This window comes from Delphinapterus leucas, chromosome 7 (genome assembly GCF_059928025.1).
Source record: "Delphinapterus leucas isolate spDelLeu-1000000601 "Yukka" chromosome 7, BTC_Dleu_Yukka2, whole genome shotgun sequence".
Taxonomy (NCBI): Eukaryota; Metazoa; Chordata; class Mammalia; order Artiodactyla; family Monodontidae; genus Delphinapterus; species Delphinapterus leucas.
This window is the reverse complement of record NC_143135.1, coordinates 22,900,161-22,926,875: the sequence shown is the minus strand read 5'-3', so window position 1 is coordinate 22,926,875 and position 26,715 is coordinate 22,900,161. Positions and strand designations below refer to the sequence as shown.

Here is a 26,715-nt window from a genome sequence, read left to right as displayed (position 1 = left end):
ATTTTCTAATATTTTGCATGTGTGTCACCTACATCAAAATTGACAGCAATTGTTAAGTAATTCATCTTTATTGACTGCTTTGGAAGCATTCAACTTAATTTTCATGGAAGCAACAACTCATGGAGCAACAGTTGTCTCTTGCACTCATTTTTTGTTATTTAGTAAAACATGTCATCATAATTACAAGTTCCATTGATATAAGCAGGCTTAGGAGCAAACTTGTTTGATTCTTGGTGAACATACATTTTCATTGGTGGAAGTAGAAATGGAAGGTTGTACTAGATAGAGTGTAACCTAACAGCCAAGAGCACTCAGGATATTTTACAGAGGGATTTGGGAGCATTGCTTAATCTAACAAGTCATTGAAATGGAAGTTGTTGTTTAACAGACTTTCAGTTCTAATACTCTCTGAAATCAGAATTTACTCGTAATGGGGGTAGAAATTAATCTTAAATCCTATTTATATCTTGCCCTCTCTTCTTTCCTCTCTTGAATAATTATTTACTATATGCCTTGTGCTGTGCTAGGTGTAGAGAATAAAGAGATGAACAATATACAGTTTCTGTTCTCAAGGAGCTGAAATCCAAAGAGGGAGACACTGTATGGTGCTGTCATTTTCAGTTTTCTGCTTTAAGAACTAGCCCAGAAATGTGACCTATACAGATGTGGAGGATTACTCCACTCAATCTGTCAGGAAAATTTTCCGAGTGAGGCTTGACCTTAAAGGATGGATGGGAATTAACTAGGATCTCAGAATAGGGATGTGCACTTCAGGTAGTGAGGAGAGTATGGGCACACCTTTTACAAGCAAGATTAGCAATCCTCTGAATGTCTGCTGACCTGTTCAAAATTGCCTTGTAATTATATGTGTGTATATTCTTTCATTCATTTCTTCGTAAGTGAAACTCTCACCCTGGTTTTTCCCATGCTTTGTGATAGTGATTATTATTTTTGAAAATAACCACTTACCTATAAGCAGCAGAAATGGATGAATGTAAAGCAAAGTCTTGTATTCCATCTTCTCTGTTTCTCCCCACTCTCCCTAGAAATGTTATTAATTAACATTTCAGGGAAGTACAGTAATGACCACCATTTGTTGAACACTTATGCTAGATACTTATGTCATGTTTTATACATATTTTTTCACTTATTTTAATCCATATAGCCACCCTGTGAGGTAAGAATTAGGATTTCCATGTGTAGATGAGGAAACTGAACCTTGGGAAAGTTAAGTAAATTGCCAAAAGCTTCACTGTTGGAATTGACGAACCAGAATTTGAAGCCATGTTTCTCTAACTCAGAAAGCCTGTCTCTTAACCATTGTACCAAGATTTGTGATTGTGAGGACTTGCTGTAAATCATGGAAGAAGGTTCGGATACTTTTTTCCATACAGTTCTCCGAGATAATTATGTTTTAAAATCCAAAGATAATTTAAAAATTGTGTTGAGGTTTAATTATGTCATTGATAGTTAATGTAACTCATATTAAATTTAAATTATATGAAATTTTCTCACGAGATTATAGTTCCCATGAGACATGCCAGTCAAGTAAACTGCAGAGGTTTATGTCCCCTCCTTCCACCACTTGCCCCACTTCTCTTTCATTAGATGATTAGCGCCCTTACCAATACTGCAAATTCTTAACAGTCTGCTAAAAATGCCTTTTTTATCCAACCTCCGGTGTACTGAATATAATCTGTTACAAATCACCTTCTTGGCTGCCAGGGTCCTTTATAGGCCTGTGCCCTGGCAATCTCCCTTTACCTCTGTTGCATTCCCAGCCCCTCAGCCCCACACCACTGCCACCTCCACATCCCCTGCCCAAGACACACACATATACATCCCCATACTCTAGTTTCACAGAACTCAAAATTCCTTAAACCTACACTTTTAAAAACTGCTGTGCCTTTGCTCTTGCTACTCCAGTGCTCTTCCCATTTATCTTCTGTTGTCGGCCTGGGAAAATCCTGCTTATCCCTCAAGTGACAGTATATATGTCACCTTCTCTGTAAAGCCTTCTCCCTCTTCTCCAGGAGAGGCAGTGTTTATCACTTCCTCAGCATTCAGTTTATGTCTTTGGTAGCACCCTTAAGACATTTAGTCATAGTTCATTTTCTGTCTGTTTCCCCTGCTCCGGAATGGGAGCTCCTAGGAGGATAGATCATTATGGGTTTTTTATCTTTTACCCTCAGCACCCGCATGTAATAGCTTCTTAATGAATCATACTGAATTGTTAGTGATATTGATAATAACCTTTATTAAGTGCATTCTGTATCTTAGGCACTGTGCTTGACATTTGTATACATTATTTCACTTAATCCTCATACTCATCCTGTGTTATAGGGACAGTTTTTACCCCTATTTTACAAATTAGAAAACTGTAGTTAAGAGAGGCAAAATAATTTGACCAGGGTAACACAGCAAGCAATAATGGAGTGAAGATTTTAATCCAGTGTCTGACTCTAGAGCTCATTCTCCTTTATACCTTACCTATAGAATCATCCAATCAGTCCATCCATCAATCAAATAAGTTGTCTGGGGAGTTATCTCCAACTAGGAGATACAGTCTATTGAAACCAATCCTGAATGACTAAAGAGGAGGATGTAAAAGATACTCTGTCACCAAAAGGATGAGTGAGGTCCCTTGGAAAAGGCTTGAGTGTCATTTGAAGAATCTGGTTTGGTCCCAAAAAGAGGCTCAAAGAAATCTGCTGTGATCACTGATAAAGTTAGGCTCACAGAATACATTACCTGGCAAAATTGCCCTCACACATTGTTTTTGTAAAGAGTGAATGAGAAAAAGAAAAAAGTCATTGTTTGGCTGAAGAATGATGTGGATCATCAAATGTCAGAACTGTCCTTTTACAAAGGAAAAGACCAAGGTCCAGATTAATTAATTAATCAGCTTGCCCAAGAGCACATAGCTAATAAATAATGGAGCTTGGAGTAGCGTTCCAATTTCCTGAGTCCCAGTTCGGAGCCTTTTGCACCACAGTGTGCTCTACGTTAGAGTTTTTCTGCGTTCTTGTTTGGAGAAAAAAAATGCTAGACCAAGGCAGAGGTGAGTCTTTTAGGGAAACAGCTTGATGCTTTTGGAGCTGGTCAGCTTTTGCTTAAGACCTGCTGCTATTTTGGGCTGTCAGTTTGCTCAGAACTAAATACTGCCAGCCATACAAATAAAAAGGCAAGGCTATTATTTAGGCCTCCTAGGTCTATGCATTCACTTCTCTGCTTACAAGGGCAAATTATTAGCTCATCTCTGCTGGGCGGTTTGAACATTGGGTTATATTAGCCCTTGTCTTAGCCCTTAGATGTCTACTGGCTTGTCTCTGTTACAATAAATGTACAAGCCTTGCTTTCAGGTTGGGAGGGAAGAGGGAAAAGAAAGAAATCTAAATCAGTCTCTACTGATCCTGATTTCTTATGCTGTTTCTTTCTCTTTCTTTCAGGGCGACGAGGAAGGACCCAGGTAAGATCACATTATTGTTGTTTGTCTGTTCTCAGAACTGAAGTAGAGTGACATTTGTGGCCTTTTAATGCCCCGTGAAATATGACCAGCCAAGGAACAGCACAGAAAAGGGATCTCCATCTTATTCCAGGGCTTTGAAGATCTTGTTTTGTAAGATTCCCATCTCCCTCCCCATCTATGCCATTTCCTGTCTGTAACCTTCAGATAAAGATAGTCTTTAAAGTATGTAATGATAGTAACTTTGCTTTATTCTGTAGCACATTCAGAATACCTTGTTGAGACAAGTAGGTACTATATTTGAATGGTAATTAGGTATCAGGTAGACTGAATAAACTTTTGCATTGTTCTTTCTTGATTGGAATTGGATTGCCTTTTTTTTTTTCTTTTAATGGACTCTGGTTTCAATATTCTTTATTTCTGACCTGTAACATCCTTGGGTCTGACTCAAGACACCTATACAGTGAATCTGAGGTCATAGGTATACAAAACTTTGTTTAGGAAAAAAAAAAATGTTCCTTTGTGCTTCTGTTTCACCACATGAAATTTAAAAGTGCATTTTATCATTGCCTCAGGCTTGTAGTGAACCTGGACTTTAGTTTACTTACCTTTCCTGTCTTTCTGCTCAGGCAGTGAGAACAAGCTCTAGGAAATGCTATAGCTATGCTGTGAACACAATCAAGGGGCATTTGTACAAAGTAAAATGCAGTGTCCAGTTGGGTCCCCTCTGTCATGTAGGATCCAGGACTGTTAAGTCTGGGAGGTATCAGAACATTCATCCAGGCCACAGCTATTCAAACTTTAGTTTTAGTAGAAACACCTTTTTTTTCAAATGGGCTTTAAGTAGAACTCCAGTGTATGCAAAACAGTTTTTTTGTTTGGTTAAAGTTGGGACCACATCTACTGGTGAAACTTCTCTCTTCCTTGCAATAGACCCTGAGGGGCTGCTGCAGAAACCTAGAGTTCCTGAGAACTTAGTTTGAAAATCACTTATCTAGGGCTTCCCTGGTGGCGCAGTAGTTGAGAGTCCGCCTGCCGATGCAGGGGACGCGGGGTCGTGACCCGGTCCAGGAAGATCCCACATGCCGCGGAGCGGCTGGGCCCGTGAGCCGTGGCCACTGAGCCTGCACGTCCGGAGCCTGTGCTCTGCAACGAGAGAGGCCACAACAGTGAGAGGCCCATGTACCGCAAAAAAAAAAAAAAAAGAAAGAAAATCACTTATCTAATTCAAGCTTCTCATTGAAAGAAGCTAAATGAGTTGTCCAAGGTTACCTTACTGGAGCCAGGATTTGGCCCTTCTTTGGTTTTATTTACAAATCAACAAATACAGTTTCTTCTTTTTCGTTTCTCCCTCCCCACATCCTGAGGCTCTCTCTTAGTGCCAAATGTTATTCCACATCTTCATCTCCTGCTGCTTCCTTCCCTTGAGAACTGTAGTTCTCAGCCTAGATCTTGTTCCTTGTCTTCTGTGGCTAAAGCTACAGGCATCCCGCTTTAAACCTGCAGAGCTTCAGGGAATCCCTTTAAATTCCATCCTCCCCCCATTCTCAGGAACAGGCTCCCTTTATGTTGTGGTTCATTTCTTTCCTCCCTTCCTCATGACCCAGTGTATAGGCCCTGTGCTATATACTGGGCATATAATGAAAATTAAGACAGACATGGTCCCTGCCTTGTGGATCCTAAGTCTAGTAGGAGAGACAGGCATATAACTGGGCACTTCTCCTTTGGGGGAAGTACTATGATTAAGTGAAGTTTAGGCTGCTTTAGGAAGGGAAGCTCACCAGAAAAGGTTATGTGTAAACGGAGGTCTGAAGGATGAGAAGGCAGACAAAGGAGAGGCAGAGATAGAGCTGTCCTATGGATAGGAAACAACTTGTGTAATAGCTCCAGACAAGAGAAGAGTGGAGGAAAGAAAGCAGAGTCCAGATCACTGAGGGTCTTACAGGCCTCCTTCAGGTATCTGAGCTCTCTCCCGCAGAGTGTGGGAGGGCATTAAATAATTTAAAACATGGATTAACCTGAGTAGATTTGCATCTGGGAAGTCTCCTCTGCCTGCAGAATGGAAAATGGATTGGAGGTGGGTCAGAGCCTGGGAGACTAGTTAGATTAGGCTAGTGATGGGAGCTTATATCAACATCTTCTCTAGCTATTGACCAAGTTCTCACCATTTTACACAGACCTTTGGTTTAGATAAACTCTTTAAATTATCTCCTTGGCACTCTGCCTCTTCGCTCAAAACTAGCTCTAGCTCCAGCTCCTTAAAATCCAGACCAAGCAGAGCCCTAGACCTTTTCTTCCTCAGAAAGAGAGTTCAAACAAGACCAGTATAAAGAAAATACCTTAGCAGGTGTAGCGAGCAGACTCCACAGGATAGAAATGGCATTTTTGTCTTGGGAGAGCCTGATAAGGATGGACACGTTCATCTTGTCTTTATGGCTACATGCCAGAGTCATGTTGATTGGAAGAATACAGGGACCTTGTGAAGAGATTACCTTCAAAGTTACTATTCAGTGTGAGATACTGGCTTCAGAGTTTAATTGCAGATTCCTTCTTGTCATTTTGACAAGATTGTGGTGAAGTATAGCGTTTCTTTACTAGCAACCAAGATGTCACGCTGTCTCCCTCGAGCCAGGCTGCCATGGATGTCAGTAGGGATTCTCTTGGACTGGGACTTTATTGGTAAAATGAGCACTTGAAAAAAATCATGTTCCAATTTGGCAGAAAGAGGAAAGATGAGTCAAATTTTCCTTTTACCCTTTAAATTCATACTTGTTGGTTCCATTCAGTTTGTGCTGAACTACCATTTGGCTCAGTTTCTTCCAATTAACACTTCAGGGCAGATTGCCTTTGATCTGAAATTTCTCTCATTTATGATATACACTTCACTGTCTCAGTAAGCCAGAGTTTTGTTCCAAAGGCTTTTGTATTGCTGACGGTGTTAAATGAGAGTTTGATGTGTAAGGAAGACAGAAGGAGTGTGGGTCTGCCTGCACAGGGGATGGAAGAGAAATGAATCTGGAGACCCTGCGTTCCAGGTCTGCTTGGATTTTCATGCCTGTGTCTCCTTTGCTAGTATTCTTTCCACACAGCCACTTCCCTGCTGTCTGCACAGAAGTTCAGGGAGAATTGAATTCCAGCCGCTCTCCATGGTGGTCAGAACAAAGGAAAATTCCTGTCCTTTTGAAAATTATTTGTCTATAATAGATCTATATTTTTCTCCATTCTACCAGCTAGAGTCTCCCTGCCTTTTTTTTTTTCTTTTCAGTTTTGACTTCCCAAGCTGTTTGACGTGAGGTGGCCAAGTATTTGTGCTTTTGGTCATGTCTGTGCCTTGTTCTGATTTTTATTGTGTATTTGTCCTGTAATTAACAATAATAGGCAAAGCTACCATTTAAGTTTTACTACGTACAGTGTTTTATGTATATTCTCTTTTAACCCTCATGTAAAGCTTATGATGTAGTTATTATTCTACTTGTAAAATGAGGAAATGAATGCCCTAGATCACACAGCTAGTAGAAGCAGAGCTAGGACTTGAATCTAGTCTGGCTTCAGAGCTCATGCCTTCAACCACCTGTCTCTGAGAGGCCAGCACACTTCTCTCTGTGACCCTGAATGAATAAGAGGATTCACGCCCACTTGTCAGCGCATCACTTTGGTCTTGTTCCTCTCACCTAGGAGTTCTTACTGGCTTTGACGTTGAAGTGATGTGGCATCTGTTTGCTGCACGCTACCCCTCCTCTCCTTAGCCTCTGTCATTATGAGGGGATATTTCGTCATCTCATCCTCACACAGTGTCCCCTGAGGGTCAGCAGTAAAAGGGGTGCTTTTAGACTCCCCGGGGGAACAGGTAACCAAGCCTTCCTTTGACCCTGCAGAATTAGCTGCCTGTTGCCCCTCCATCCAGTAGTTACTCTTCACACCCATGATACAGTCGTGCAGATGACAAGGTTTCTCGGAGCATATGGAGGAACAGAAGTCCTACTATGTGGAACATGGATATTAACCTCTGTAGAGTCACCTTTGAAGAGGGTGTCTTTGAAGCCCAGGGTGATTCTTTTTCTCCAAGCAAAAAAAAAGCAGTTTACACTTTTGGCAGCAATTTTCTGTCTCCTCTGTGCTATTATGGGAGATGTTGTGTTTGCGCCCTCGCAGATTGGCTCCTTCTGTGCTCCTGCCGGAGCCTGCTGAGAAGTAATGTATGTTCACGGAGAGGGGGTGGCAGTGGGCTCTGCTGCCTTAGAGCTGTTGTGTAGTGGAAGGAAGTCAGAGAGGGAAGGACCCTTAAACTCTTGTGTTCAGAGGACAGAGGAGCAAGGTCAGTTTTAAATTTTGATTTGCGATTGAGATTTTCTGTGAATTTTTTTAACTAAGAAGAAAAAGGCTTTTTAACAGTAACAGCCATACTTAAGATTTTGGTAGATCTTTTCATCTTCAGAGCTGGCTCTTATTCAGGCAAAAAGCTCCTGCTGAGATCAGTGTGAATCTGACCCATGCTGATTCTCTGATCAAATGGGCAGTGAGTTCTGAAGGAATAGGAGCTCAAGGAGAGTCAGCAGACCTACCTTCTATCCTTGGTTTACCTGGGACCAACGGTGTGACCTTGGGCAAGTCCTTTAACCTCCTTGCTTCTTTGTAGTCTGTTTTTACTTCCCTGTAAATACTAGCCTTTCTTTCCCTCACTCGGCACCCAGTTTTTTGGGATATAAATACAGTGGAGGAATACAGTCATATATTAAATATGTGGAGGAATACAGTCATATATTAAATATGAAATGAAAAGAATCTGCTTATAGGTTCTGTAATTTGATAGTTTTTTTGTACATTTCTCAATTTTGTTTCTTTAAACATTTTCTTGGGGCTATATACTAGGTACTCTTTTTTCCCCCCTCTAAAATAACAATCATATGTATGTTCTTAGATATGACATTTCTCTTCCTGATGACTTAGTTTGTAGAGATAAGAGGGGACTAAGTCAGTGATACGCTTAGGTTTCTTTTGTCCTCCGATTGCAAATGTATGGTTTTGTTTTTACATTATCTCCATTTCAGAAGACCTAGCTGGAAGCCAAAGAAAATGTCTCTGATACCTGTGACATGGAGTGGAACTGTCAGGGCTGTGTATTATCCAGAAGTGGGGTTCCAACATCTAAGTTGGTCTTCAGTACAGAGAGTCTCTTAGCTGTCACATTTCCCTCTTATGGAGCCTGAGCTGACTTTGTTTTCCTCTGCTGATATGAATTATTTATCCTCTACTCACCCAGATGAAGGATGAAGCCATGCTATGCATTGTACTGCCTATCTATAATAAAAGGAAGCCTTCTTCTGAAAGTAATTGATTTTCAGATATTTACCTGTGAGAGTCACAACTTTATTTTATTTTGTGCATATTGGCCTATAACCAGAGAATCCATTCACCGCTGGAAAAGTCAGCTGAGGTACCTCTAGTTTATTTCATCTGCCTCACAGTGGAAATGCCAGCTAGGAGCAGCCTGTATTCTGACATACACCTGCCTGCCTTTTCTGGCTTCATAATGCTAAGAAAAAAGGCCCAGTGGGAAGAGACCTGGATGTCACTTTTCATGGTGTGGTTTTATGCTAATCAACTTTTGTTTGCCATCCAATATGTAGTTATGATGCTTGACAGGCTAACCTTGTTTATGTCTTTGACCTCAGAGCTTATCAGGATAACATTTACCTCTAGGAGCTCTGTTTCCTAATCTCTTTAGCAAGAAAAATTACAGAGGAATTTTTTCATTCATTTTCAATTGTCTACTGTGTTGCCAGGCCCCATGCTAGGCCTCAGAGATACGAAGATGAAAAAGACTTTGTCCCTGCATTTAAAGATATCAAAGTCTAGTTCAAATGAGAGAACTAAGTAAACAATTTTAATTTCACATTTAAGTGCAATATAATAATTATTATTATAATTATAAATTACTATAAGGAAGCATTTATTGATTGCCAACCATGTACCACGAAGTATTTTAAACATTTTTTATTTCTCACAACAGTCCTAACAAGTGGCTAATACATTATCTTCATTTCTCAGCCAAATGAGAAAACTGAGTTGCAGAGAGGTTATACATACACTAACGAGGTCACTCAGCTAAAAAGTGGTAGAGCCAGTATTCAAATTCAAGTAGGCTGACTTGAGAATGTGGGCTCTTAACCACTACAGTATAAAGATTCTCTATAATAAATATGTTGGATGTAGAATAGGATACAACTAACTCAGGATAGAGAATCAGAAAAGATAGCATTTGTGCTGGACTTTGAAGGATGGGTGTAGGGGTAGGGTTTTGCAGATGCAAAGGGTAGGAAGGCCATACAAGCACAGAGATCAGCATTTCTAAAGGCTCAGAGGAATGAAAACGCATGTGCTATATGGGGAATGGTGAGGAGCTACATGACTGGACTGTTGGCAGGGGATGAGACAAGGGTGGCTGAGTCTCCCTTGTACAGGGTCTTGTGTGCCATTTGAGGCACCAAAAGGTTTGTACCGTTTCCTGTTAGGCTTTACCGCTTGACTACCGCATGGTCCTATTCATAGAAGAAATGGATGGACTTTTGAATCTTATGGATCTCTTCCGGCAGTCACATCTCATGAGTTATGTGTAAATTGTTTGCTTTCTCTGTGCCTCAGTTTCTCCATCAAGCAGCACATTTTACTATACTTAAAGGACAAGTATTTTATGAAACATTAAAAGTGTTCTCCTTTTGGGTTTCTTCTTTTATATGGAAAAGCAAGCAACTGAGATAAAGTAATTATAAAAGGAAATTGTTTGATTTTTATCTTATTTATACCTTGTTTTGACAGCTCCAGCCTTCCTCTAACTTACAATCAAATTTGGAGAGTAGATACCCAGTTCCTTCTAAATTGATGGAGATAAGGAATACTAAAGCACCAACATTTTCCAAATAGATTTAAGGCTACAGATATTTCTTAGAAACGAGTCAAAAATTAAATTGATGTCACATTTGTCCCTGAGTTAGATCTGTTGCTGAAGAGCCTGGTTGGAGCCTAGTTCTCTTCCTCCTGGTTTATCTTCGTAGCCATTTTGGACTGGCACTAAGCATAATAGATTTTAGGAAGTCAAAAAACTCCAGTCTGTGTCTTAAGAATAACTAAATTTGATGTCATTGGTTATGCCCTCCCTCACCTGTGGCAGCCACGGCAAAATGTTGTTAGTGGTGTCTTTTTCATTTTAGGAGAAACGTGCTGGTCTCTAGCATCTTCTCACTTTCTGTCAGTGAGAGGCAGGCAAGGGGTGAATAATTCCATTTCCCCATAACTTCCAAGGAGCCTTCCTTTTTTTGTAAGTTCCATGTGGCTGAACTGCATTCACCTCTTTACCCGGAAACCCACAGCACATGTCTGTACCAGATGCTGGGAGCAGAAGCGGGTGTGTTTTTTTGTTCTGTTTTAGGTTTTTTCTTTTTTCTTTTCAAGACGGTATGAAGTTTAGAGTCATTGAGTGCAGGTTTCTTTAAAATTAGAACTGCAAGAAGGTAGTTTCAGAACATTGAGAAGGGTGTCCAAAGGCTGTGATAAAACTGGGGTACCCTAAATGGTGAGGTCTTTGCCAAGGACCAATATTCAAGGGCCTGTCCTGTTTGGACCTAGGACCTACCTATGAGTGGTTATAGGGTCATAAAAAAAATACCTCTTTAGCCACAAGCAGACGTTTTAGGGAAGAAAAACACTTTCTTACATAAGTGCCTCATTCCCCCACTCCTTAGCACCACTACCAGTTGTTCCCTGTAGGTTGTAATGTGGTTGTAAAACAGAAAAGCATTTTGTTTCCTTGGTGAGTACATGTCTTCTTCCCCTCTGGTTCTATCAATTCTGTTTAAAGGAAAGTGAGATTGAGCGTGAGAAAAACTGTACAGAGAGGGAGGGGCTGACAGAATTACAGAGAAGGTAGGCAAAGAAGCATTTCTCAGCTGTCCCTGGCTGCCAGATGCATCTTGGTCCAGATGCTGTGGGGCAGTGTGCAGTCTTATTCCATCTCGCAGGTATTGCCATTCAGACAAGAACCAGTTAAAACTGACCAAGCTGCCAACTTTGCCCTGACTTTCAGGGTTGTTCAGGGTTAGCAGCTAAACAGCTCTAATAGTGATAGCTGCTTATGTGTCGAACATAAAATAGGAGCTAGACCTATGTGTATTATTTCAAAGCTTAAAAAACCTGTTAAATATAGTTATTCTCACCTTCTTTTTACAGATGAGGAAATTGATATTATAAGAAGTTAAGTGACTAAGCCGTGGTCACACAGTTAGAAAGTAAGTCAGCCAGGATTAGAACCCAGATCTGTCAGGCTTCAAGTTCCATGCCTTCAACCACCACACTACCCTGCCTTTCTCAGGAGATGGAAGATTCACATCTTCCAACATCTTGGCTGGGAATAAGTAAAGCTAATGGATGGAATTGTGACCAGCCAACAGGGATTTGGCATTTTTATCAGAAAAATTTTTTTCATTTTCTTTATTGAGTGCCAACAAGCAGTTTGTATGAGACAGAAGTTGAGGTGGAACTTGCCAGGAAAATGCCTAAGGTGGAATGAATAGGAACTTCTCTCCCCAGACAGGTAAACATTAGTTTGCTCCCTGGCTTTTGTGGAGCGGGCAACTGCCATCACCTCTTCTGAAAGAGCCACTGTTCACCCAGTGGCAGGTGCAGGCCAACTGTTGTCATGACAACAGCAGGAGAGGCAAGCAGTTTAATTCTAGAACTGATAATTAACTGGGGGTGGGGTGGAGGTGGGGAGAGAAATGGGGGGGGTAATTGTTTCAGAAGGGAAAACTTAGCAATTACCAGCCAGCTGCATAGATAAAAAGGCCAGGCACAGATGCTCCAGCCCAGCATGCCCCTGGGATTCAGCACTCAACCCCTCTGGTTAGGAATTTTTGATAAATGAAAATGAAGGGTCGAGTTCCCAGCCAATCAAGACTCTTTAAGGTACCAAATAAAGAAAGAGGAAGTTACATACGCTGTAAAAAGAAATGCAGGGGGCCACATAAATGACTACCCTAAATGACATTACCGAGCCAGAAGCACTATCCAAACTCTGCAGGAAGAATTCACGCTTGGAGGTAAAACAGGACCCACAAGGCCTACCCATTGTGAGTTTCTACTTCTGTGGATGGAATGAGGGGAGAGTGGCATATTAGAAAGAAGATAAAAAGAAGACTTACAGAGGTGATGAACTTGTTTAGATCCTTGATCATCACGGCTAGTAGTCTATCAACCCCTCAGAGATCGCAATAGTGAACGTAAGCTAAGCATTCCGCATGGATCATCTATCTCATTTAAGCCTTACAGCCACCTAGGAGGACAGTGCTGTTATTATTCTCATATCAGGCTTAGACATGTTCAGCACTTTGCCCAAGGTCACAGAGCTACTAAGTCAATATACTGAGTCCTATTATCCTATTGATTTGTGTTTTTAAAATAAAACCTCTACTACTCTATGAGGAAGACGTGGTCCCAATCTAGAATAATATCAGACTTAAGTAGCTTAAACAGTTTACAATAAAAAGGAAAATAATATTTCTTCTAGTAGAATAAATGTAAGCTACAAAATAAAAATTACTAGATAAGCAGTGTTGGAGAATGTCCTATCATGTGTTTGAGATCTGTCAGACTCATAGTTCACAGATTAGCCCTGTGTCTCAAGCTCTGACCAGATGAATAAGTGTGAGTCAGGATTTCTTCCTAACTTGTTCTGTGGCTCAGGGCATGTTAAGGCTTAGAAGAGGAGATGACATTACACAATGCAAAGTGACTGTCCGAAACTCCTCTAATGATATATTTTCACCAAACTTCCATGTTTTATGTATTGTTCATGGGAAAAATGCCACAGTGTATAGCAAGACCTCCCTGTATTCCAGAGTGTATGTGTAATGTACATGTGTGTGTATGAGAGAGAGACAGAGAGTTGGCGGGGGAGAGAGAGAGGGGGGAAAGAAGGGGGGGAAGAGAGAAGGAGAGGGAGGAAGATTTTCCTTTAAAACAGCGAGTCTCAGTGAAAGGAGAAGCATGGTGCTCATTCAGCAGTATTTACAGATCACATACTTTGTTCCAGGCATTGTCTTTGGTGCTCAGAATACAGTCCATGGTCCATGCCCTCAAAGAACATGTAGTCTAGAGTCTCAAGTAAGGATTGAGGAATGTAAGTGGTATGTAATTTAAAAACACATTTTAAAGAAACCCATTACTTCTTCTGTTAAAACCTAATACAGGGAATAAAACTCTCCTAGTTCTTCTGGCTAGTAGGAAAATGTGTAAAAGATAGAATGCAGGAGAAGTATAGGTTGATAATCACTACTTAAAACTATGAGCTTCCCCTTGATTTTCCAGAGGTTTGACAAACTAATAAGTTGATGTTGCCTTTGCAAGTGAAACAATTAATATCAAAATTTGGGAGCTCGACTGACACAATAATTATGCTGGAAAATGTAATTTTGTCTGCATAATGGAAGTGGGATCATTTCAAGAAGATCTCATTAATGTGCTGTTCATCTACAAAGAGCAATGTAACCTTTCTCTTATTAGATTAGTGCAGGGTCATGATGCAAAAGGCAGTTGGAATAATTCTCAGTCTTTTGTTCTAAGGAAATAAATTAAGCACTGACTAGGAGTCTAGATATGGAAATCAAAATCATTGAAGACAGAAAAACAATGTAGCCACTCATTCTGAAATTGACATAAGCTCCTTTCATTTCTGTAGGTTTCATTCCATTTAGCCATTTATTTAACAAATTATTTCCAATGTCTGCTATGTGCCAGGCAGCGCCAGGTGTCGCAACTATCATAGAAAGGAAAACCAAAAACGGTCCCTTTTTTCACGGTGCTCACGATGCAGTGATTGGTCTCTCCTCCACATATCAGGGCCATACATCTGTTCTGTGTCTGCTCAACTCTCCCCAAGCTTAAAGAATCAGCACCCTACTAAAAAGATGCGTGTCATGTGCAGTTATAAATGGAAATCCCCCAGTGCAGAGCCTTCCCATGAATATTAGACTGAACACTGATTGAGTTGTTGACTTAGTCTTTTAAACTAGGGTTCCGTGGTCCGATAAGTTTGGCAAATGCTGCTTATTTACCCACCTCTTGGAGTTCCACAAGTACCATGGTATAATAAAGTCTTCGAGCAGTCCTGTGATAATGAGACTTATTTACTTTGTTTAACCCAGCATTTCCAAACTTATTGACCGTAAGGATCCTTTAACCCCTATCACATAAATATCCTTTAGAAACAGTGTTCCTCGATTGGATGTGGCTCATCGTCCACTAGATGTTGAGACCTACTGCTGCTGATTTGCCATCTAGAAAGAGAGTATAAGAAATGTAAGGCAATATATAGTAAGAGTCCACATCTCTTAGGTTGAAATCTTGTTGTACTCCAAAAAACTAGGTCTTCTGAACCATTTCTCTGCTGTTATTGGTGTAATTTATGTCTAATAGAAATGGGAGTGTAGCTATCAGAGGTACAAATAATTGAAATTGGTACACATTCCTGGCAAAAGAAAGTCTAGAGAGGGCCACTGGGATATTTTTTTTTAATTGACATGAAAATGAAACTTGGATGTCCGTGATTCCATTCAAAAATAAAATAGCCATCATAAATAAGTTTTTTGTTCTTTTCGTCTTAATAACATAATTCGTGTCACTTTTTAACAATAAAAAAGTTTTAGTTCCAGTGTATACCAAGCACCCAGCACATTGCCTAGTATGGAGTAGACCCTCAAATATTGGTTGAATGAATGACTGAAACAGACAGTGACGAGGAACATTACTAAATACAAAGCAATACAGAAAAATGTCATTTTTCCTATTTTAAGTCAGTGTATAAAGTGGGCGTATCCTTCTGTTACATGACAGTGCCTCTTACATCTAATAGCTATCATGCCTACCACAGGTTGGGGGAACTAAGAAAATATATATATAAAAGTATTTTGCAAACTGTTAAGTGCTGCATCTAAGTAGTTGTGTTTGTTTTTTTTTTTACCAGTGGTCATGGAGGTGCTCAGCATTCTATGTGTCAGAAATTTCCCTGATATGACCAGGCCCTGATGCCAAGTGGATTATACACCAGGATCGCAGTATTCTGACTTACAGACCAAGGGAGGAAGGCAATAAGACTAGGATGTCAGGCCTTTGATAGTACTTCTCTGTCCCTCAGTTTTCTCATCAGTCATCTAGGGGCCATAGCACCCACTCTGTCTATATTAAGGATCAAATGCGATAACCTACATGAATGATAGTAAGATATGCAAATAAGAAATGTAAATGATGCTCTATACCCTTAGAAAGTATAAGCATTAAACAAGCAAAACAGAACTGGATGATATAAAGTTGTCTTTTCATAATGTTATTTGTTAAGACATAATTGTGTTTGTAACCTGAGGTTCATGTATGAGTCATTTAAACAAATATTTATCAGCAATAACAAAGGAAACAAGAAGATTACCCTTGATTCAGCACCTTTACAATTTACAGGGTGTACACAGACATCTCATTTCCTTATTTGAACAAACCTGAGAGGTGGTTTTGCTATCCCCATGTTATAGATGAGGAAATTGAATGAGAGTAAGTGACCTGTCCAAGGTGGCCCAGCTAGAGCTAGGAGTGGCAAGAGTCAGGACTTGGAGTGACGCCTTCTTGTTATACATCCTGTGCCTTTGCTCTCATAGCTGCTTTTGTTCAAAACATAACTCGTTCTCCTCCCTCTCCAGCATGCTTCTGACCTTGACTTCTCCTTCGCAGTAAATGGCATCATCTTGTCTCAGGCCAATAACCTAAGAGTCATACTCAGTATCTCTCTTTTCTTCACATTGCAAATCCAGTTAATCAACAAATTTTGTCAGATTTACCCTCAACTATACATCAAATCCAAGGACTTCTCACCTCCACTCCCTCACTATACCGGTCCGGGCCACATAATTTCTCTCCAAGAATTCTACTGTCGTTCCCTCATTGCCACTGTTACTCATCCTTCCCCTCACTGTAACCCCTCCATTCTATTATTCACATAGATGCTAGAATGATCTTTTAGGATACAAAGGAAGTCATGTAATTATTCTATTTAGAATGCTCCAGTATGAATTATATCATGTCTGGAACTTGCTTCAGAGTAACCTGGGGGGAAGAGGACCGATAAAGTCACACAAGATGAGATTCCCACCATCCTCACATCTGCTGCTCACCCCACTGCTCACTCCAGCTATGCAGCTTTCTTACTCTCCTTCAGACAGAGGTCACATTCCTTCCTACTTCAGGGCCTTCGTGCTTGGGTTCCCTTCCCCCTGATGCTTATCCCCAGATCTTCACATGGCTCCTTCTCACATTATCTAGGCCTCTGCTGAAATGTTGCCTCTTCAGACCTTCATTCCTTCCTTACCTGCTTTGGTTTTCTGCATATACTTGTCACTGCATGAAAATGTATTTAACTTATTATTTTCTTCTTCCCCACTAGAAAATAAATGTTATGAGGGTAAAAGCTTTGTCTTTTTCACCACTGTACTGTCAGTGCCTAGAACATTATAGGGACTCAGTTAATTTTTGAATAAACAAATAGCTATGCAAAACCTGTTTTCAAAGTTGTAGAGAGAACCCTCGTTTGGAATAGGAAAACCTTAGATTCACTTGATTATATTCTCAGTCTGTCACCTTGTGCAGGTCATTTTCCTGCAGCTGTTATTTGTGAATCTGCCTTTGTTATCCACCAACAGCCTGTGAGTTTCTGAATGGCAGCATCTGTACTTGATTTTTCTTTATCTCAGTAGTAGGCATAGCAAGTCTGTTACACTATTTGATAACCATATACATGAGCAGTACTTTGCTGTGTTCCAGACTTGGAAAATGACTGACCAGGACTCATGAATCCTTGGTTCTTCTTTAGATAATAATGATCATGGCTATAATAGCGAACACTGACTGAGGTCTTACTGTGTGCCAGGCACTTTTCTAAGAGTGTTACGTGTCATGAGTTCATTTAATCCTTATAATAGCCCCATAGGGGTAGAGGCTGTTAACTATCCCCATTTTCCAGGAAAGGAAAATTAAACACAGAAAGACCAAATAATTTGCCCAAGGTCACATAGTCAGTAAATGATAGAGCGCCAGGGTTTGAACCAAAGCCATCTGGCTGTAGAGTCTGTATTCTTAGCCAACTCTCTCTACTGCCTTCTCAAATCACCACTGTAGGCTTACACTGAGGTAGGTAGGTAGGTAGATAGATAGATAGATAATTTAGTAAATAAATATTAAAAAAATGAAAGTTCACCCATGTACACCTGCTCTAAAGAAGAGTTTTAAGCTAAGTATTCCAGGCTAGTTTCTTTGCTCTTTTCACTTAAAGCTACACACATGCCCTGTCTGCTCTGTTTGAGCCTTCTGAGAAGGGTAGGGCTGCAGCAGTGAGAGCTTTGGATGGGGCAAACTGTGCACTCAGGACTGTGGAGAGATTTGGGCAGTGCTCTTTCCCTGTCCTTGGCAAGTGATGGGCTGCAGAGGTGCTTTCATGTCAGTGGCCACCCTTTCAGCTGCAGACTTGTGTCCCTTGTCCACGATGAGGTTGGAGAACCTGTCTGAGCCAGCAGTAGTGCAGGCTGCTTGCTGTCTGGAAAAGCAGGGTGCAAACTCAAATGTATCATCCTGAGATAGTTCCCAAAATAAACAGATTTTTTGTGCTGACTCTTGCTTTTCTAACTGAGGCCTGACTGTTTCCTCTTTCTTCCCTTAAAACAATCTTTCTAGAAGGCATTTCTCTTCCTCCCTGCCTTTGAGTGATAGGGCTGACATCTGGGAAGAAGGAAGTGATCTACTCCTTCAAAAGTTATATCTCCATCAGACCTGAAAGCTGTTTAAAATTCAGTCTTTGCCTCTGGAGCTCTTGAGTCTAGGTGAGGAGTGCTCAAGCCAGCCTTCTGACTCCCTGAGAACTGGAAGTAAAAAGGGTGAGCTCTTGTCCTGAATCAACCATCATCAGTCAGTAAAGAAGTCTTTAGGAGGGAACCTTTGCCTGCAACCAGGGGGAGATGGCAGAAGGCAGAAGATTATATGTGTGTGCTACCCCATTATATGTAAATAAAGGACTTGCACGTCATGGATTCTGGTATCTGAGGGGCATCCTGGAATCAATTCCCTGTGGATATCAAGGCATGATATAGTATATGAAATAATCAGACAGCTTTAAGATAATACGTAATTAAAAACTGAATGTGTATTTTAGACTCCAGCAGTTTTAAGAGTTCTCAGAATTAGTGTGATGCACTGGTTAAGAATATGGGCTTTGGGGTCAGAGGTTCTGGCTCTGAATTCCAGCCTCATCACCTACTAGCTATATAACCCTAGCCCTGCTATTTAAATTCCTTAGGCCTTGCTTTTCTCATCTGCAATAGGAAGATGATAATAGTATCTAAAATAAGATTACTGTGAGGATTAGTGAGATCATTCATTCAGTTAAAAAAAAATCTTCTGAGTGCCTTCTTTGAGCAAGGCCCTGTTCTAACTGGATGGGTACGTAAGTGCCCCTGAAATCTCAGTGACAACAAACATTTACTTCTCTCACATACTGCATGTCCACTGTGGATCAGCTTTAGCTCTGCTCCCTTCTCCTTCATTCTAAGGCAAAGTCTAAAGAGCAGCCCCTGCATGGGACATGCTGGCAAGGGGAAAAGAGCAGGGGCAAAACGGTGCAGCCCACCCCAGTGAGCAGGGGATCACTTTTGAGGCAAGTGAGAAGTGACTTCAGATCGAGAGAAGAGTCCCGAAGGTCCACAAGATTAGAATATCGTTGCTGTGATTCACATGAAAGATCTTGAAGTTCTAGGATTCTAGGCTTGGATTAGAACAGTAGCAGTGGGGAGAAAAGAATAGGTGGGGGAAACGTGGGTTTGGGGACTGGAGAGGACTTAGTGAGTGGCTGTATTTGAGAAATAAAAGAGAAAGATCTAAATCAGCGCTGGCTTCCAAGCCTCGCTTTGCTGCTACTTAGTTATATAAACTCAGGCAAGTCATTGAACCTTTCTGGGCTTGAGTTTAACATTTATAAAATGAAAGACCTGAATTTGATGTGACCCCTGAGGTTCCCTCTAGCTCTATCCCTCTCTGGCGCTAAGACTCCGGAGTCTTCGTCTTAGGAGACCACAGACTACTGGGAGGGATGCTAATGGGAGGGAAGGTTGGCTTAGAGAGAAAGATGTTATAATGACTCCAGTTTGCATTTGTCTCAGCCCATTGGGTTGTGTGCCTTTCCTCTTTGTCTTTGCTCGTAGGTCACTTTCTCCTTGAGTTTGTTGTGAATCCAAAAAGGAGATAGAATTTATTTTTCATCTCCAAAGTGGGGTCCTTGGGAACACATAGAGCCTTGAGGTCATGGGACTAATGTAGCCTTATGCACAACGTTTCTCCAGCATCTTTTGGTATCCTGACATCTTTCTACACTTCTTCCAGTGTATTTCATGTTATGATAATACCTTCACAGTGTCAGCCTGGGTGTCTGAAGACAAACCTTATCCTCACCCACCACATACCACATATGCACAGAATCAGAAATTTCTGCCACTCTTCCTCCCTCTCAAGGGAATGCTTCTGCCTCTTTTATCCTTTACTCACTCCTTCCCTTGGGAAGAGGAGTAACTTGTCTGATTGGTGAGAGTCTGGTAGTCATTTGGCCTCTCTTCTCTGTTGTGCAGGGTTAATGTGGTAACAGTCACTGCATTGAAAAAAAACAACATGGCCGTATCTTTCTTCTCCTTTGCTTCTTGGATCACTTGATTCAGGCAGGATGGACCTTCCTTGCCCTTTGCTCTCCATAAGCAGATTAGGAAGGAATTGTCTCTCCTGGTCCCAGGTAGGTCTTTGTTCCAACTTCTCCATCAATGACTAGATGAGTAAGTCAAGTTGCTCCTTCCCTGGGATTCAGATAACTTTAATTTAGTGGGAGAGGTGGCAGGAGGCACCTACTGTAGCCTTGAAATCTCAGCACTCTACTTTATTATTTGGGTCTCCACTAAAAAAAGTAGTACCTTGATCATAGTTTAGCTTCTTAAGTCTCTGGTCTCCTTGTTTGAAAGTGGAGAATACAGTGAACAAATGACACCATGGGTTCTTCAGCAGAACCCTTTCAGCGTCACCTCACACTTGTTAATGGCTTCCTATCCCCCTCCCTCAGCTTTGCCAGTAGGAAAGTGCAGTTATTAAAGAGGTGAGTGTTTCACCGTGCATCATAAGAAGTAGTTTACAAAGCTGAGTTGCCAACAACCCGTGTCTGCTTGTCCCATTAACTTTGTTTCCAGGAAACTCAGTCCACCTCTATATCCTGGCATTTTAACCACTTCAGCCAAAATGCTGGGTTCAGCACTTTTTTCATGTGGTCATTTTAGTTAAATTTTCAGTATTAAATTAATGGTACAGTCTGAGCTCACCAAAGATGAGAGCTGTACTTAACAGTTTGAGGTGTTTAACCTCCTTCCTATCCCCAACTCCATGCAGTGTTTTGCAGTGCAACTTTTCAGCAGGTATTTAAATTCTGACATGCTTTTGGTACTTTTTTTGAAACTAAAATTATAGGCTAACTCAGTTGAAATGGTTAAACACAATTTGTGTGCGTAGTTGTAACCTCAGTTGATTTGTTCCAAAAAGTTTTTAATCTTAATTACTGTTTCCAGGAAGTCTCCCATGAGGCAAAGTTAATGAGCCTTGATTTATTCCACCAGCTTGTAAGTCAGACACTGTGCGAGGCACAACAGGGTTAAAGAATGAGCCATGGGCCCTGCCCTCAAAGCACTTGTAGTCCGATTGAGAAATGAGCAAAGAATTATAATATACCAGTGTGAGAACCCACATAGATGTGTGAAGTGCAATGGGAAGCAGAATAAAAAGTAACTAATTCTTCCTAGGGAATCAGAGAAGATTTCACAGTTGTTGACCCATTTGAACCAGTACCCTGAACAGAGCTATACAACAGTAAGTTGATTGATGGCAGGTGGAGAATGGACATCATAATTGTACACTCTGTGAGTAACAAGGGAATTTTGAACTGTGGTTCGCGAGGGGAAAGTATGTACTGTATCACTGTTTAAGTCCTCAGCATTGTGCTTTATTTTATAAGAAGAGAGCTTTGCCAACGCTTAATCCTTTTCGTTCTAAAAAGAGTATAGATATCTAAAAAGAGTATAGATATAATGGAAATAAACTTGGAGTATTTTGAGGCAGCCATAATATAGAGTCTTTTCAACTTTGAAGACTCATTCATTCATTCATTCTCTCCTTCTCTTTCTGTATGATCTAAAAGAAAGATTTAAATTTTTTTTAGCCATTCCTTACTCTTTTAGTTGTTCTGTGATATAACTGTGGCTCCTGTTTCTTATTGTATTAATCAGAGACTATTTGATTGTAAGGAACAGAAATCCACCCACACTTGCTCAGATAACACAGTGGGGTATGGAAAGGCCATGGTACATTTCACAGGACCCAATCAAAGGAAGTATTTCTGTACCTGATGGGCATAGGCGTGGGAATCGGTTAAGACCAGAAGTTGCTCTCTCAGTCTCTGTTCTTTCTTTGTCTCTTTCTGCTTCCTGCTTTACTCTCCACCCCACAGAGCAGCATCCTCTGTTTGCTTTCCTTATAATTCCAGCTTGTCCTGGCAGCTTTGGCCCCTGCTATATAGCAGTTTTCTGATGCAGGATTCAACATTGCCTCACCACAGTCCCAAGAGAAAATATAGCCAATTCATGTCTATTAATTAGCTGCCCTTGAGTTAGGTGGTCATGCCTGTCTAGTCAGTTACTGTAGGGAAGGTTGGGGGGCAGGGAGGCCGAGGAGTCATGTGGTTTGTAGGGCTTCTCTTCTCCCAGGTGGGGGCAGGCCAGGAGGGTAAATTGGAAAAGGTAAGCGCAATTGAACAATATTCTGCTCTGAGACCCTGCAGAGGCAAGCTAGTGTGTAATCTAAGATGACAATTTAGTTTTTCTTAACACAGTTTTTTATAGTTAGACAACAGAGTGCCCCTAAGTGCCTGTATCTCTCGTTCATCCCAGAACAAGTTCCATTTCTTATACACCTAGCACTTCACAGATAAACAGAATAGTGCTCACTCAACTAGCACGTGGCTCCTAACAGCACCCCTGTTTCTCATTTGCTGTGGCCTCCTATAGGTCGGGTTAATGAGAAAAACCATGAATTTGAAGTGACGGGAGTTACTTCCACCTCTTACTAATTTGGTGTCCATAAACTAGTTCCAACTTCTTAGAACCTGTTTTCTGATTCACAAAATGGGGCTGACTTGTGCCTCCCCAGCCTGGGTGCTTGTGAGGAGCACATGTAAATGTGTGTTGAATGATTTTGTGAGAATGATTTTGTGAATAATAAAATCATATAGTGAGGAGTTCAGTTATTAATACATATGTTAGTGGTGGCAACAAAGAAGCAGTTTTTTTGTTATTTAGCAAGAGGTGCTAAGGCGTAGACCCTCTGGCATCTGCTCACCTAAGGCAGGGCACGACTTTAGGCAAGACTCATAAACACACCAGCTCTAATTTCGGGCTGTCATCAAGCACTTGGAGTTCCTTGGATGAAAGGTGTAATAGAAGGTCATAGGTGTGCTCCTCCTCCATCAGTGTGCATGTCGTCATAGCTCCTGTTCATGATAGATGACCTTTTGTTTTGTTCATTTGTGAGCTGGAACTATTTTAATCATCATAATGGTATTAAGTGGGCTGTTACCTGGGCTCCTTCTTTTAATTAGATGATGATGGTAAGAGAAAAACATGGATCACAAATTATTCCCATTTTGCAAATAAGGAAAAGATGCTAAATAATTTATTGACCTTCACTCGGCTACTAAGCTGGAGAGCTAGGATTCAACCCAATTCTGTTTGACTCCAGTTCCCGCGTTTTCCCACTATGCCTCACTGTCACCAGATCTTAGAAATCTACATGTTTAATTTCTAACTGGGCTCTTCAGACCCCAGAAGGATCTGTGAAGATAGAAATAAAAGTCTATGAACTATTTTCAATATTTCAAAACTTATAGTGGGAAATCTTACATTTAACTGCAACAGGGCAGAGTTATGTTAGCTGTTTTCCCCCCACGGTGACCTAATTTGTCAGTTATTGATTATTTAATTCGTGCAAGAAAACTAATTAAATATTCAGAAATGTTGTATGTTAGACAGAGTTTCAAATTCTGAAACCTTTGGAGGGTACGTGGGGATCCTTGGTGATGAAAAGATTATGAAATATAGTCTAATTCAGAAACCGCAAACTGATGGGTCATCAGCCAAATCTAGCCTAAGGATATGTTTTGTTTGCCTTATAAAGTATTTTTTTCGATTTATGAATTACTGACCAGCATTTAAAAATTGAAAGATTTCACGTCAAAAAGCAGATTTTTTTCAGCTTCTTTTGGAAATTCAAAATTTCTGACAATACTGGATCTATATTTACCCATGACATTGACCAGCTGGCTCCTTAGATGGGGTATGTACTTTGCAATTTACCAGACTCCACCTGGCCCAATTTATTCACTTCATTCATTCATATTACCTACTAGGCCCCTGTAAGCATTTGAGTCTCTAATGGCCAGGCTAATCCAGTCTCCTCATTTTGTTGCTTGGTTATAGAGTAAAACCCATTCTCTAGCTATAATCACTCACACATTTTGTACCCTGTACAGTTTTGTGTCTTGGGCTTCTTCTTAAGGTCTTTCATGCAAACTTGTCTATTTGTCTCTACTACATCTTTGCAAACAGGAGCCACATTCTCATTATTGTTTAAGGGTGTGGGAATGCAAAGAAGAATAAGATGGAGTGCCTACCGTGAGAAAGGTCATGTAGTCTAGCCTTGTTTCTTTTTAATTCAGGAATGTATCTAGGACCCTGATAAGTACCAAGTGTATTTTCAAGACCTGCTTGCTAGAGTATTGTGAAACAGAATGGGGTTGGTGTCAGAAAGACCTAGGTTAAAGTACTAGCCACCATTAATTGTCCACATAAGCAATTTATGTAAACTCCTCAGTTTAGCTCTCTTGTCTCTAAAATGGGGATAATCATAATGCCTGTGGGGTGACCTGATGCTCATAAGGGGTTTGGCACAGTGTTTAACATTTAATAACTGCTAGGATATAGTAACTCTTACTACTAGGGCTAAACATGCAGTTGGCGCTCAGTTCATGCATGTTGAATTAACAAATGAATGGGTAGAATAAATTGAGTGTAAGGAATTACGTGTGTTCAAACAAGTAAATACCTATCGAAGAAGATGTCACCAGAAGTTTCTCGAGCAGGCCTGGAGACCACAAATTTTTGATGGCTTTGAATGTGTGCTTTTGATGACACTACAAGAAGCACACGTTGTGGCAGGATCAGTACCCAAAGCTCTTTAAAACAGATTTATAAGCTTACCTCTGTGAAATAGCATCAGCCTCAGCTTAATGTAAGTTGATGTCAGGTTGAGAAGAGAGGAATAAATTTCTAATAATCTTTCAGAGTAGACTCATGCTCAGTGTTTTGAGAATATACTCAGGACTTCAAAGTTGGCCTGTGGTCTAACCTCCGTGATACAGCAGGTTGACATTATCTCCGTGCAGAATCGTCGCGGTTGCTAAGGTGACTGCTAGAATGGGAAAAAGCATTAGACCACTTTCCTGGGGCTCCTGGACTACTTCCTCTTTTTACAGCCTTAAGGGACAGGCAAAGGGGGACTAACTTATTTACTGTGTGCCATCGCTGTCTCATTTAATTGTTATACTGATCTTCTGAAACAATTTACCATTCAGATGACAAAACTGAAGCTCAGAGAGAGTAAGGGACATGTTCCAATTAGTAAAGTGGCAGAACCAGAACTCTAGCTCTTTCCGTAACTCCACATAGCCTCCCAAAGCTAACCTCACCACCTCTAAGGATTCATGATAGCCCTCAACCCCATCTTCATCCTCACTCCCAAAGGGAATCTCAAGTAAAGGGCAGCAAAATGGATTCACTGAGTGAATACACACTGTCCGTTTTCTTCTTATTCATTTTCAACACAGTTTATTAAGCACCTATATTATGCCAGACACAGCTCTTGTTGCTGAGGATACAGGGCGAACAAGACAGATGAGATCCCTTCTCTGGTGGAATTTAATTCAAGTGGGAAGAGATAGACAAAAAACTTGTAAACCACTAAATAAAGAAAATAATTTCAGATGCAGTGTTAGAAAGGAAATGAAACAGGGTGACTCCATAGAAGGGAGCTGGGGAGAAGAAGCTGCTACAGATAAGGTGTTCAAAGAAGGGCTAAGGAGGTCACTTTTCAGCTGAAACCAGACTGAACAAAGGGGCCAGCCAAGCAAAAATGGGCATGGTGAGCATTAGAGGCAAAGGGAACGGGAGTTCAGACTTGAGGCTGGCCACTGGTGACTGTCACAGGGAGACCACTTCACCTTTTAGACTTTTTTTAATGTAATGTGCCTAATAATAGAACATGTTTCTGATTTATAATCTGAATCATAATGCATTTTTCTGGATATTTTGCAATGGGATTAGTAATGTTACTTCAAGAAGGCTGTGATCTATATAAGTAATGGAGACAAGCTGGCTTTATTGGAAGAGAGAGGACACGAGAGTTTACATCTGTTTCCTGCTGGAGAACCACATACTTTAGGCTCAGCCTGAGGACCTGCACACTGTGAGTCCAAGGATGGGAAGGACACAGACACGGCAGAGACAGCAGGACGCCTCCAGAAGCTGCAGTCACACAGACAGAGCTCAAGACACCTAGGAAGGGAGCTGCTGGATGGTGTGAACATTTATTTTGGTGCCAAATAGCATTTATTCCTAGGATGTCTTTGGTTATCACAAGGGTAAATTCTAAAACAACAAGGAAGGAAATAAAATTAGTTTTGTGTAGATAAGTATGGACTCAATAAATACACAGCAGAAAATAATTTAGGAGGCTGGAATAAGGGAATGTCATGAACTCAAATAAGGATCAAGTGGAATGACTGAAAACAGTAAATCACTGTCTAGATCTATGCTTTCCCAACCTAGGTACCCTGAAAGTAATAATAGGAATTAGAAAGCTATTTGCAGTGTTTCAAAAATATGAGTGGATACTAAGGCTACACAGGCTATCATTTACCTCATGCCCTTTCAGGTCATTCTTTCGTTGTTTTATTCAGTATTTCAACAAATCCTTAATGAGTTATCTACTGTGTGCCAGGTATTATGACAAGTGGTACGAAATTTTTTAAATGGCTA

At 40.7% G+C, this 26,715-nt stretch overlaps 1 protein-coding gene across 5 annotated transcripts in view; it reads left to right on the top strand.

The window, feature by feature from the left end:
* The window catches only part of TRIM44 (TRIM family member 44), a 119,432-nt gene that overhangs the window by 58,648 nt on the left and 34,069 nt on the right, over window positions 1-26,715 (top strand). Inside the window, exons 4-5 of one of the 5 annotated variants that reach the window (XM_022583629.3) lie at window positions 3,450-3,469; window positions 21,373-21,439. The exons of 1 other annotated variant lie outside the window; for it this stretch is intronic. In XM_022583629.3, the coding sequence (XP_022439337.2) occupies window positions 3,450-3,469; window positions 21,373-21,439 (87 nt within the window). 3 more of the 5 variants (XM_089914921.1, XM_022583630.3, XM_022583631.3) reach the window with 3 other exon arrangements.